The sequence below is a fragment of the Microcebus murinus genome, chromosome 19, assembly GCF_040939455.1.
Source record: "Microcebus murinus isolate Inina chromosome 19, M.murinus_Inina_mat1.0, whole genome shotgun sequence".
Lineage (NCBI taxonomy): Eukaryota > Metazoa > Chordata > Mammalia > Primates > Cheirogaleidae > Microcebus > Microcebus murinus.
This window is the reverse complement of record NC_134122.1, coordinates 14,886,057-14,899,562: the sequence shown is the minus strand read 5'-3', so window position 1 is coordinate 14,899,562 and position 13,506 is coordinate 14,886,057. Positions and strand designations below refer to the sequence as shown.

At 40.9% G+C, this 13,506-nt stretch overlaps 1 protein-coding gene across 2 annotated transcripts in view; it reads left to right on the top strand.

Moving 5' to 3' along the window:
* Nucleotides 1-11,286, top strand: part of RRN3 (RNA polymerase I transcription factor RRN3) — a 29,487-nt gene extending 18,201 nt beyond the window's left edge. For both annotated transcript variants that reach the window (XM_012790205.3, XM_012790204.2), the window contains exons 14-18: nucleotides 789-973; nucleotides 2,908-3,016; nucleotides 6,275-6,427; nucleotides 7,129-7,216; nucleotides 9,377-11,286. In XM_012790205.3, the coding sequence (XP_012645659.1) occupies nucleotides 789-973; nucleotides 2,908-3,016; nucleotides 6,275-6,427; nucleotides 7,129-7,216; nucleotides 9,377-9,538 (697 nt within the window). In that variant the 3' untranslated portion in view covers nucleotides 9,539-11,286. The remainder of the gene's footprint in view (nucleotides 1-788; nucleotides 974-2,907; nucleotides 3,017-6,274; nucleotides 6,428-7,128; nucleotides 7,217-9,376) is intronic.
* Nucleotides 11,287-13,506: the final 2,220 nt, after the last annotated feature.

Genomic DNA, 13,506 nt, shown 5'->3' with positions numbered 1-13,506 from the left:
TTTGGTATGTCTTTAAAGTGAAAAATATCTGTTCTCCCCACTCTATGCAAGATGTTTATTTCTAAGATGCAATTTTGGAATAAAATGTCTCCTTTTTTAGATGTAAAACCTCATATACACAGCTTTTGTCACCTTTTCTGTGTGATTACACTTGAATTTGAAAATCCATTTGTCTTCATGGATAGTGTACAGTGTTGTATACTGTTTTGATTCTTCTCATAGGTTTGTCCTTTTTCATTTGTATTCTGAATCAGTTGTATCTGTAAAGCTGAAGAAAAACCCTTTTAAAGGTAATAGAAAGACCTAAGAGGCCAGTTTCTTCCAGTGATCCATGAAGATATCTTTGGGCAATAATGCTATTAAAAACCCTTCCCAAACAACTATATTCTTGGCCATAGGACTTCATCAGAATCCCACAGGGAATAGTAAAGTCCACCAGACTGTCTTTGTTTTGTGAGATGTGGGTAAATGTGCCCTGTTTGACCATATCACCCTAAGAAAGCCCATTGGAGAAGCCCTTCTGAGTTGATGAGGAGAAACTTCTCCATCCCGTGGGACATTTACCTATTCCTGGAAGGTCGGAGCTGTTCCTACCTTGTAATTGGAAGATTATCCTCCCACTAACCCATCTTTTTCCTTCTTTTCTTCCTTTGTTCCTCCTCTAATCCCATGGGTAATATTTAAGGAAGTTTTTGTAGTTTGTAATGAGAGGGAATTGTTTGTTTTTATGTTACTCTAGTTTTTTTAATGAAATAAATATAGTTGACTTGTATATTTCTTTTCTCTAGTACTGTAAAATCATGCCTAGATCTTTTGGTTAACTGGCTGCACATATACCTTAATAACCAGGATTCAGGAACAAAGGCTTTTTGTGATGTTGCTCTCCACGGACCATTTTATTCAGCCTGCCAAGCTGTGTTCTACACTTTTGTTTTTAGACACAAGCAGCTTTTAAGTGGAAACCTGAAGGAAGGTCAGTGATATGGGATTAATGGACTCAAACTGGATTTTCTTTGTGTACTTATTATCACCTTTTGGAATGGTGATCCTTTACTTTTTGTGATGTTGGAAAAAAACTATGGATTCAGAAACCCGCATTGTACACTCAAACTTTTACAAATAATTTCGAGCAGCTCATAGGCCCCTAAAAATCCCTTAAGCCTCCTCTTAACTGTTGATAGAATTAAGGTTGAGAAGCCCTGCTCCAGAGGATATGAAAAGTGAAGACATCTTTGGTGGAGAGGCTGGGCCCCTGGGCTGTCCAGTGCCCTACACAAAGCTTCCAACTCTTTCTCCTTGTTCTGGAAACAACCCAGTGAATGACAGGGGTTCCCACTTTACAGACAAGGCCAAAGCATGGGGAGGTAATTTGCCCAAAAGGCAGGCTGAATAGCTTCTGTTCATACACAAGGGTGCGAGACTCCTCTATCTGAACACTTGAGAGTTAATGAGTTTTCAGTAATCTATCAGTTGAAACTTGTTATTAGATTAGTGTATTTTAGTTGAAGAGAGTCCCTAAAAACAATGTAATTAAGTTACTTTAAGTTGTTTATTTTTGTGAATAATTCAAATGGTGTAATAGGCTGTTTCCTTTAAGCAAGGGCTTCCCAGCCTCAGCATTGTTGACATTTTGGGCTGTGTAAGCCATCATTGTGGGGGGCTGTCCTGTACATCAGCGATCCCCAACCTTTTTGGTACCAGGGACCAGTTTCATGGAAGACAATTTTTCCACAGAGTGGGATGGCATAGAGCTCAGACAGTGATGCATGCATGGCCCAGTTCCTAACTGGGGGTTGGGGACTGCAGCTGTACATTGTAGGATGTTTAGCAGTACCTCACCTCCACCTACTGGCTGCTAACAGCAACTCCCTACCACCCCAGTTGGGACAACTAAAACTGTCTCCATACATTATATAGTGTCCTCTGCGGGGAGGGGGGGGGGGGCACAGTCTCCTTGGACAAAGACCGTGGCCCTAAACTGAATCTTGTATGGGTTGCATTTTCTTCATACTTCTAAAAAGATGTGTGGGTTAAAATTAGATGTATGAACTAGTAGGAGAACAAGACTTTTCATAAGGTGAATAAAATCTCTGCTTTTCTTTGTATAAATAAATGCCAGGAATCTTTTTTTCTAATTGCCCTGGTGCCACTGGGCAACATTGGAAGCCTGTCTCTGATGCCAGGAATCTTGGTTAAAGAGGATGTATTTCTTATAATGCATAATATTATCCCATTTATGCAATTTTCATTGAAATATGTATCCAAGAAACTCTAGGAAAATGTACTGATGCACACATTGGTCTGCTTGCATCTTAAAATAAATGTGGTGTCTTTATTTTACTGACTTGGGAGAGAATTATATTCATTAGTTCTAAAATAGAGGTTTCCGTCTAAATTTGCCTTTTACTTTCAGAATTTTCTTGTTAAAATATGACGAATAATGTGTGCCTGAAAACAGTGCTCAACTTCATTGATAATTTAAGAAATGCAAATTAAAATGAGGTTGTTGTTTTGTTGCTTGTGGTGACTGTTTGCTGAAATCAGATCACAAGACCTTTTTTCCCTTCTATAAACTTAGCATATTCTGAGCTTACAAACATATGAATTCTAAATCGTCGTATAATATTATAGCCCACTAGGAACATGTGCTTACTTCCTGGATCTTAAAAAGAACAAACTGTTTTCTTTAGAAAAGCTGCCTCTGTCATAAATGAATGTAGCTGACTTAGTGATATTCTTGGCCATACACTGCACCACTTACCTACATGGACCTTTATTCACCACAGCATTTCTGCAAATAACTTTTTAAATTGTTTTTTTAATGTGTGACAATTTGTGCTTTTAAAGATACAGACCTTTCAGTTAAATTTGTATCTTAAAATTTTTTTTGTTGTTTTTTAATCAAAGGTTTGAGATACCTTCAAAGTCTAAATTTTGAACGTATAGTGATGAGTCAGCTAAATCCTCTGAAGATTTGCTTGCCCTCGGTGGTTAACTTTTTTGCTGCTATCACAAAGTAAGTTATATACACTTTCCTGATGGAAGTTATTTAAAAGTTTGTGTTCATTTTAGTATTGTAAGATTCCATTAAATTTCTGCAAAATAGGTAACACTAAAAAACCAATAACTCAATCCTTGCAGGAAATACTGCAGTGCAGCTATTATTTTTAAACTAAGATGGCATTAGAAATTGCTACTACTTTTTATCCAAAGGGCGTAATTCAACAGAAGCCTTGGCATTTTGAAATAAATAAGGCAGCTAGTAGGCTGAGAGGTTCAAACCAGAGATGCTTGTTTGAGTGATGCCTGTACTAGTAATAAAAATAAACTGGACATGAGGTAAAAGCCATCAATAGGAGGTTGGTTTAGAGACTATATTATCTCTGGCTTAGTGGCTATAGCTAATACATTGGCTTTACTGTGTTTCAGGCACAGTACTAAGCACTTGACAACTCAGTCAATCCTTATATAACCCTAAGACTGTATTATAACCCCAACTTATAAATGGGGAGATAGAGGCACAGAGAGCTTAAATTACTGCCTGAAGTCATATAGCCAGACTGGCAGAGCTGGGATTTGAATGCATGCCGTCTGGATCCTTTGTAAGCATTCGCTAAGTTATTCTGCTTTATGGAGAAAGTGAATTGGAGGCCATGGGCATTTAATTAGGATATGCAGGCAAGATCATAGTTTACAATCTTCAGCAGCTAAGAGTCTTCCTTTTTTGTCCCTCAGTACCCTTTGGATAGCTGGCTCCTCTTGTTCAGCAACATTAATTCCGTTTTGCTGAGCATCTATCTAGTTCCCAGTATCCTTTATTTTATTTTTTTTCTCATCCTGCCAGCCCTCATGATCACATGATAGTTCCAGGTGTCCTATCTCTCTTAAGATTTCAAAAAGGATAATAAACAATTAAGAAAAGGAATATAGAAGCCAACAAGCAATAGCGTTTAGTGGGTGGAAGGTTTCAGCACGTCGCTGAGATGGGAAGCATTGGGATGAGTGAGAACTGATGAAGCAAAACAGAGGCAGCCACCCCCTGGAATATTCTCTGGGTAGGGACAGAGGGCTGCACTTCAGCCGACTGGTCTAGAGGCTCTAGATCAGGCGTCCTCAAACTACAGCCCGCAGGCCACATGTGGCTGTTTTTGCCCATTTGTTTTTTTACTTCAAAATAAGATACGTACAGTGTGCATAGGAATTTGTTCATAGTTTTTTTAAACAATAGTCCAGCCCTCCAACAGTCTGAGGGACAGTAAACTGGCCCCCTGTTTAAAAAGTTTGAGGACCCCTGCTCTAGATTGAGGGTTGGCATGTGCATTTGAGGTGAGGAGTGAGATGTTTGTTTATTATTTATTTATTTGAGACAGTGTCGCTCTGTTACCCTAGGTAGAGTGCAGTGACATTATTGTAGCTCATTGCAACCTCAAACTTCTGGGCTCAGGTGATCCTCCTGCCTCAGCCTCCTGAGTAACCGGGACTACAGTTGCATGCCAGGATGCCCTATTAGTAGAGACAGGATCTCCAACTCCTAAGTTCAAGCGATCCTCCTACCTTGGCCTCCTAGAGTGCTAGGATCACAGGTGTGAGCCGCTGCATCCAGCCCTTATTTTTATTTTAACTGGTGTGTAATCTGTTAATTTTTTTTACTTGAGTCTTTAAGATTTTAGCTGTGTTCATCTTTCAGTGTTGGGAACAACAGCTCAGGAACATCGTTGCATGTGTGTCCAGTGTACAGACATGTGCTTCCCTGTCTCACACCTGGAAGTGTGGTTGCTGGGTCGTGGGAGATGCAGATCTTCAACTTCACCAGCTACTACAGACCGTCCAGCAGGGTGGTGGTGCTGATTTACACTTCCACCAGGAGTAGGGAGTACAATATGACCCTTGGCTAATATAATATAAATAGAAATATTTAACATGCTACCTGAAGTTGCGTAGTGACCTGAGAACCTGGGGATAAATACCTGAATTAATATTGTTGTGGGGAGGGGAGGTAGAGAGTAGGAGAAGTGAGCTAAATCCTTATCTTGCAGAAGAAGTTCTATGAATGATTTTTCACATTGCTGAGTCATATAAAGATAACTACCAGAGAACCTGACAACATAATGGTCCTGTTGGTTTTCTATTATGAAGTCTTCTATTTAACTGTTCCCACTCACCATGCCTGTTCCTTTCTTTACTAGTTTCTGAGATCGTGGCTTGGCCAGCCCTATGTCCCTCCTTCAGTAAAGTCCTAATTTTGGCCAGGCGTGGTGGCTCAAGCCTGTAATCCTAGCACTCTGGGAGGCCAAGGCGGGAGGATCACTCAAGGTCAGGAGTTCGAAACCAGCCTGAGCAAGAGCGAGACCCCGTCTCTACTATAAATAGAAAGAAATTAATTGGCCCACTAAAAACATATATATAAAATTAGCCGGGCATGGTGGCGCATGCCTGTAGTCCCAGCTACTCGGGAGGCTGAAGCAGTAGGATTGCTTGAGCCCAGGAGTTTGAGGTTGCTGTGAGCTAGATGCCACGGCACTCTAGCCCGGGCAACAGTGAGACTCTGTCTCAAAAAAAAAAAAATAAATAAATAAATAAATAAAATCCTAATTTCATCTTCATGAGCAGCCAAGTCTGTCCATCAACAGCTACTACTTCCACTCAGTAACTCCTGAATCCCCTTTTTACCAATCCCCTGATTCTTTTGCAAGCAGTAAAAATAAATAAAGACACCTAGATAATTATGTAAGCTAAAAGAGTTTTAACTTGCAAACATATTAATTTTTAGTGAGTAATACCTATTAACCTAAGCCCGATTTTATATTCTAAGTCACGGCCACATTTTCTTTCTCCTTAGCAAACTTGTATAATAGCAGCCCACTCTTGCTCCATTGCCCAGGCTAGAGTGCAGTGGCCTTGTAGCTCACTGCAACTTCAAACTCCTGGGCTCAAGTGATCTTCCTGCCTCAGCCTGCCGAGTAGCTGGGACTACAGGTGTATGTCATGATGCCTAGCTAATTTTTTATTTTTTGCAGAGATGGGGTCTCACTATGTTGCCCAGGCTAGTCTCGAACTCCTGGGCTCAAGAAGTCTTCCCACCTTGGCTTCCCCAAATACTGGGATTACAGGCGTGAGCCACTGCACCTGGCCTGCTTTATATTATTTTTACTAGCACTTGTTACATGCAGCATTATCTGCGTGGTCAGAGTAGTTGTCATACACAAGTCACATCTGTGCAGAGTAACTCCAGCATGTTAATGCCTCCTTCTGTGTTGGTTTTGGTGCTCCACAGTAAATACCAGCTGGTCTTCTGCTACACCATCATTGAGAGGAACAATCGCCAGATGCTACCTGTTATTAGAAATACGGCTGGTGGGGACTCTGTGCAAACCTGCACGAACCCACTTGACACCTTCTTCCCCTTTGATCCTTGTGTTCTTAAGAGGTAGGTAGGTGCTCTTAAACAGGTGACACTGTTGGTGGTGAATTTAGGGTTTCTTTGTCATAAGTGGCCCTTTGTAGCTAGGGTCTCATGGTTTCCATGCACATATTTCACAGGCCTAACCTAGAGAATGCCTAGCAGAGTCTGCCAAGTGTCATAGGCACTCTACAGTTTATAGATCTACATCTCACTAAGAACCAAGATTGACACCAAGGGTGTTTTTCTTTTCTTTTCTTTCCTTTTCCTTTTCCCTTTCCTTTGCTTTCCTTTCCTTTCTTTTCTTTTCTTCATTTCTTGGTATGGTTAATGGAAACCATATTAGTTGTTTTTCCTAGAATTATCTTTCAGCAAGTTACTGTAGGAATATAAAAAAGGCAGTTCCAGAATATTCCAATTCTGTCTTCGTTTGGATGTGCTATAACTCATTTGTCAGTCTGTATAAAGTTTAGAACAGTTTCACTTGAAAACGGAAAAACGAGGAGGCGTGGTGCTCCATCTACATGAACGAAGGAGCTCTTACCCACAAAGAGCTGCATTAGTTACACAACCTACATAGGGTACTTGTGGACATTGTTACTACTTGAGCCATAGTTTGTTTTCACTCCTTAGTCTTGGGAAATGGGTCTTAGGAGAAGAGAGCCGAACATGTTTTGATTTTTGCTGCAGTATATAACTTGTCTTTGAAATGTGATCTTTGGTGACAGGTCAAAGAAATTCATTGATCCTATTTATCAGATATGGGAAGACATGAATGCTGAAGAGCTTCAAGAGTTTAAGAAACCCATTAAAAAGGTAAATTTGTGATTCAACACACTTTCTGGGAATCTTCAGTGTGGTTATAGTTCATAGTCAAATAGAAAACACCAATGTTACACTTTAAGAATACTACATTTTATTCACTCTGCCTTTACAAAATTCCAAGCCCAGGTTTTATTCTTATTAAGTGTTTTGGAGGCCGAGTGCGGTGGCTCATGCCTGTAATCCTAGCACTTTGGGAGGCCGAGGCGGGCGGATTGCTCGAGGTCAGGAGTTCGAAACCAGCCTGAGCAAGAGCAAGACACCGTCTCTACTATAAATAGAAAGAAATTAATTGGCCAACTAATATATAGAAAAAATTAGCCAGGCATAGTGGTGCATGCCTGTAGTCCCAGCTACTCAGGAGGCTGAGGTAGCAGGATCGCTTGAGCCCAGGAGTTTGAGGTTGCTGTGAGCTAGGCTGACACCACGGTACTTACTCTAGCCTGGACAACAAAGCGAGACTGTCTCAAAAAAAAGTGTTGGAGATTTTTTTATTATTTTTAAATGTTTATTTATTTACTTATTTTGAGACAGAGTCTCACTCTGTCACCCAGGCTAGAGAGTACAGTGGTGCAATCATAGCTCACTGCAGCCTCAAACTGCTGGGCTCAAGTGATCTCCTGCCTTGACCTCCCAAGTAGCTGAGACTATAGGTTCACATGCCACCACACCGGCTAATTTTTCTTATTTTTTGTAGGGACTGGGTCTCACTGTGTTGCCCATCCTGGTCTCAAACTCCTGGCCTCAAGTGATCCTCCCGCCTCAGCCTCCCAGAGTGCTACGATTGTAGGCCTGAGTGACCATGCCCAGCTAATTTTTGGATTTATGATAACACTTTGCATGCTGGCTTTGGAGAGTGAAGATTAATTACAAATTAGCTGAGCAAATTTAGATCTTTACCACTTGATCATTACCAGCAAGTAACAATCTCAACTTGCCTCGTGTTGAAATTATCCTAGGAGTTTACATGAATGTTACAGATCTCCACAAATGTGTGGTGGAGACCTCGCAGGTCTGCAGCATGTCCTCCAATAGATGTTAGGTGGAGCTGGCACAGTACTGCCAAAGAAGAAAATTAGAACCCAGTAATATATGATGTTACTCTTCTGTTTATTTCATAGCACATTTGTTTCTACATTAAAAGTCAGCTTTAATATGCCTTTTTTCGTTATTTTTTTAACCCACAAGATTCTAGATTTTTTTATTATAGTAATCATTGGAAAGTTCATTTTATATTTTTCCTTAAATTTTGCATTGGGGGGGGCATCATTCACATTGTGTTAGATATAGGGGCTGTAACACTGATCAAGAATGATGAGTCATGTTACCTGCCCTCCTTGAACCTAAAATCTGTTTGCAAATCAGACTTTTCAGTAAATTAAGATATTTCCTTCACCATCATCTTTGATCTTTACAAAAGTAGCACTTATTGTTTTTTTGTTTGTTTGTTTTTTTTTTTGAGACAGAGTCTCGCTTGTTGACCAGGCTAGAGTGAGTGCCATGGCGTCAGCCTAGCTCACAGCAACCTCAATCTCCTGGGCTCAAGCGATCCTGCTGCCTCAGCCTCCCGAGTAGCTGGGACTACAGGCATGTGCCACCATGCCCGGCTAATTTTTTTAATATATATATTAGTTGGCCAATTAATTTCTTTCTATTTATAGTAGAGACGGGGTCTTGCTCTTGCTCAGGCTGGTTTCGAACTCCTGACCTTGAGCAATCCGCCCGCCTCAGCCTCCCAGAGAGCTAGGATTACAGGCGTGAGCCACCGCGCCCGGCTGCCCAGGCTAGGATGAGTGCTGTGGCATCAGCCTAGCTCACAGCAACCTCAAACTCCTGGGCTCAAGCAATCCTCCTGCCTCAGCCTTCCAAGTAGCTGGGACTACAGGCATGCGCCACCATGCCCGGCTAATTTTTTCTATATGTTAGTTGGCCAATTAATTTCTTTCTATTTATAGTAGAGACGTGGTCTCGCTCTTGCTCAGACTGGTTTCAAACTCCTGACCTTGAGCAATCTGCCCACCTTGGCCTCCCAGAGTGCTAGGATTACAGGCATGAGCTACCACATCTGGCCAGTAGCACGTTCCTGTGGAAAGGAATTCTTGAAAACTTTTCAGTCACCACTTACAGTCTTACTGATGATTTCTCTTTATGCAGGAGACAGTAGAAGATGAAGATGATGATTTTTTAAAAGGTGAAGTGGCCCAGAATGATACTGTGATCGGGATTACCCCAAGCTCCTTTGATGCGCACTTCCGAAGTCCTTCGAGCAGCATGGGCTCCCCACCTGTGTTGTACATGCCAGACCAGTCCCTGTGACCTGGAGGATTTGTGACTGAGACGAACCATGTTCTTCCCCACTGTGCCCTTTGGCACCTGGTTTGTGCTATCTGGGCGTTGCTTGAGCCACGAAGAGTACATGCCTGAGGCATTGTACTTGCAAGTTAGATTTAATGTGATGTCTGAACAGAAATGTGGGTTTTTTTCTTTTTATTCTCCTGACAGACAAAAGGAAAAGACTGAATATCATGTGCAATATTTTACAGAGGGATTGATGATAAATTTTGAAGACTGTTTAATGTGTACATTTTTTTGTGTTACTGGTTTTTGACATAATTAATTGTGAAATTTCTAGTATGAGCAGCAGCCTATTTTAACAGATTGCCTTTTTAACATAGGTTTTTGTCAGAGGCGTGGTCATAGGACTTTGTTCAGCTGCTTTCAGTGAAAAATCCTCTAGGGTAAATCCTCTGTTTATCTCTGTTTAACTAAATTGTGTTTATTTTGGCTACATTGTTTACCTTCTGCTGTAACTGTGTTGTTGTGTGTTGGGATTTCAGTGGGGTGCAGAGAAGCTAGACGGAAAGTGGGGAGATGGCCAGACCCAGTCTGGGACACTGAGCTTTGGAGCTGGTACTGAAAAGGGGTCTCTAGGGACTTCAGAGACCAATAAAAATCTGTGGGGAAGAGATCAAGGATTTAGGGAAACAGAATCAGACAGATGATATGCTTGTGCAGTATAAAAATGGATTTAAAAGAAAAATTGAGGTCCAAGTAAATGTAATTCCCCTTGACTGCAAGTGGGCTTAGACCTGCATAAAACACATGACGCAGTGTTTTACACTTGGGTTCTCAAGCATCCTGTTGGAACTAGAACTGCTCATTTGTAGCAGTTATATCAAATCAATTGACCAGCATCAGCTAGTTATTTTATGAAATAGTTTTTCCAAAGGGGGAGAAAACGTTTTTTTTAGGTTATTTAGTGGAATGGTTTTGCTAGCAATAATAGACCGAAGTTACCACTGCAGTCTTTGTCTAATGGCTGTGCATATCATGGATTTAGCTTGGGGAAATCCTTCTCTCCAAGTTTCTTTTTGTATTTTTGTAACTGAACATAGAGTGAGTGTCTAAGACACCCTCACTTTATAACAAATTTGTGCAAGCGCTGCTATTTGGAAGCTCAAGCATATTTTTGCTTTCTTATATGTGTACTTTTTAGTTTACTTGTGAAAATGGCCAACTTTAAGCATATTTATTTTTCTGCCACTTCTATTTATTTAAAGGTAAGCAATATTTTCTTGATCACAAATATTTTGTAATGAAACACTCTTTCCTAGGGCTTTGTATGTTCTTGTATAATTTCACTGATGGCAATGTAGAGTTTGAATTTCAGTCTGTAAATACTTTTTGTAAAATAGAAATTTTTATTGCTTTAAAAGGTTTGAGTATTGGTGGTATATTTCTTTTGGTGACTTAGCAGAAAGTCATTTAAGAACCTTAAGGTTCCTCTTTTTTAACTGCTGGTAAAAAGGTGGGATTTTGTGTATTAGATAAAATGGGTAAATGAAAATGTATCTACAGAATTTAATGGTAAGTGGGATCTTTGGATTGGGAAGTAGTTTTAATGTAGAAGGATAGGGCTAGTATTTACAAAGAAGTCTGTTTAATTTCAAAGGAGTTTGAGAAAAAATCCATTGTGAAAATAAAATAGTGACATGGTTAATCTGGAACTTTCATTCTTATGCCAATTAAAGGAGGTACCTCAATAAAAAGACTTCTCACATAAATATTCTTTTGATTATGTTGTTTTTTGTTGGTTTGGTTTGGTGTTTTTGTTGTTTTCTGAGAGAAGAGTCTTGCTCTGTCACGCAGGCTAGAGTGTGGTGGTGTTATCATAGCTCACTGTAACCTCAAACTCCTGGGCTTAAGCGATTCTCTTGTCTCAGCCTCCTGAGCAGCTGGGACTACAGGCATGCGCCATCACACACGGCTAATTTTTCTATTTTTTGTAGACACAGGGTCTTGCTCTTGCTCAGGCTGGTCTCAGACTCCAGGCCTCAAGCAGTCTTCCCACTGTAGCCTCCCAGAGTGGTAGGATTACAGGTGTGAGCTACTGCACCCAGCCATGATTCTGTGTGTTAACTAATTTAATGTATTAAGGCTTGGCTTTGCAATGGAAAACTTCTCCTGAGACCTCACCATTGAAGAGGGGAGAATATTGCTTAAGTGACTGGGAGTGTTCACAAATCAATTGCAGGCTGTGGTGAGGATGGCTTGCCACATGCATCATCTGAAGTGTCAGACACTCTGCCTGTTCACACCCAGCCAAGAGTGACTGAAGCCTGAACAGGTCTAAGTAAAGGAAGCAAACACTTCTTCAAGAAAGTTACATAGTTTAAAGGAACATACATGAGGGAAAAATTTTTTGAGATCTCCTTGGAAATTACATGGAAGAATGGGCATTTTCTATCCCTCTTACTAAAAACCAAGCCTTCAATTATAGGGGTCTCCAGGGCCCATCCTTTTGTCTGTGCTCTGGGTGAGTATTCCTCAGTAAGTGGCTGAATTTATATTAATGTGAAAGGACTAGTGACTTACAAAGTGTCACAGGTGTCAGACCTGGCTTCCCTTCCTAACCAGCTGTTTGACCTTGAGCAAATTACCTAACCTCTCTGAGTCTACTTTTATGAGCTATAAAATGGGAATAACTGATACCTACTTTATGGTTTTGAGAATTCAGTGCTTACATGTAAGTTAATAATGGTTGTTTGGCTACCTTATGAGAAAATCTAAGCAGGAAGCATTTTCATGGAAAGGTCTTTTCAAGGCAAAGATAACTTCCATTTCTTCCATATTAGATCCTTGGAACCAACTTAGGTCTGAACTGGAGAAGGACCAGTGTGTTACCCCTGCCAGGCTGTGCTTATGATGGTGATTGGTTTTTTTTCTTTTTTTTTTTTTGAGACAAAGTTTCATTCTGTTGCCCAGGCTAGACTGCCATGGCATCTGCCTAGCTCACAGCAACCTCAAACTCCTGGGCTCAAGCGATCCTACTGCCTCAGCCTCCCGAGTAGCTGGGACTACAGGCATTCGCCACCATGCCCGGCTAATTTTTTTAAATATATTTTTAGTTGGCCAATTAATTTCTATTTTTAGTAGAGATGGGGTCTCGCTCTTGCTCAGGCTGGTCTCGAACTCTTGAGCTCAAACGATCCGCCCACCTCAGCTTCCCAGAGTGCTAGGATTACAGGCATGAGCCACCACGCCCAGCCTGATGGTGACTCTTAACCCTGGTTATGTGCCAGAATCCCCTGGGAAGCTCTGAAAAACTAAGGATGCCCAGTCCACCACACCCCAAAATTTCCGACCAGTCTGATTAAATCAATCTCCAGGGGAACGGGCCGGACATTAGTCTTTTTTAAACAACCACAAAAAAAAAAAAAAAAAATTGAGCTTTCATAGCTGCACTGTTTCCCCCCACCAAATGCTTTCCTTTGCTATATTTCAGTCTGACCCTATGGATCTTATAGTAGCATATAGTATATGCAGTAATTTAGGTTCTTTCACTGAGTATTTACCAAGTTTCTATATAATGTTTTTAAGTAGATAATTTTATTTTTAAGTTTTTTACCCCATATATTTGATGTTCATCATTTTTTTTTTTTTTTTTTTTTTTTTTTTTTTTTTTGAGACAGAGTCTCACTTTGTTGTCCAGGCTAGAGTGAGTGCCGTGGCGTCAGCCTAGCTCACAGCAACCTCAAACTCCTGGGCTCGAGTGATCCTTCTGCCTCAGCCTCCCGAGTAGCTGGGACTACAGGCATGCGCCACTATGCCCGGCTAATTTTTTTTTTATATATATATATCAGTTGGCCAATTAATTTCTTTCTGTTTATAGTAGAGACGGGGTCTCGCTCTTGCTCAGGCTGGTTTCGAACTCCTGACCTTGAGCAATCCGCCCGCCTCGGCCTCCCAAGAGCTAGGATTACAGGCGTGAGCCACAGCGCCCG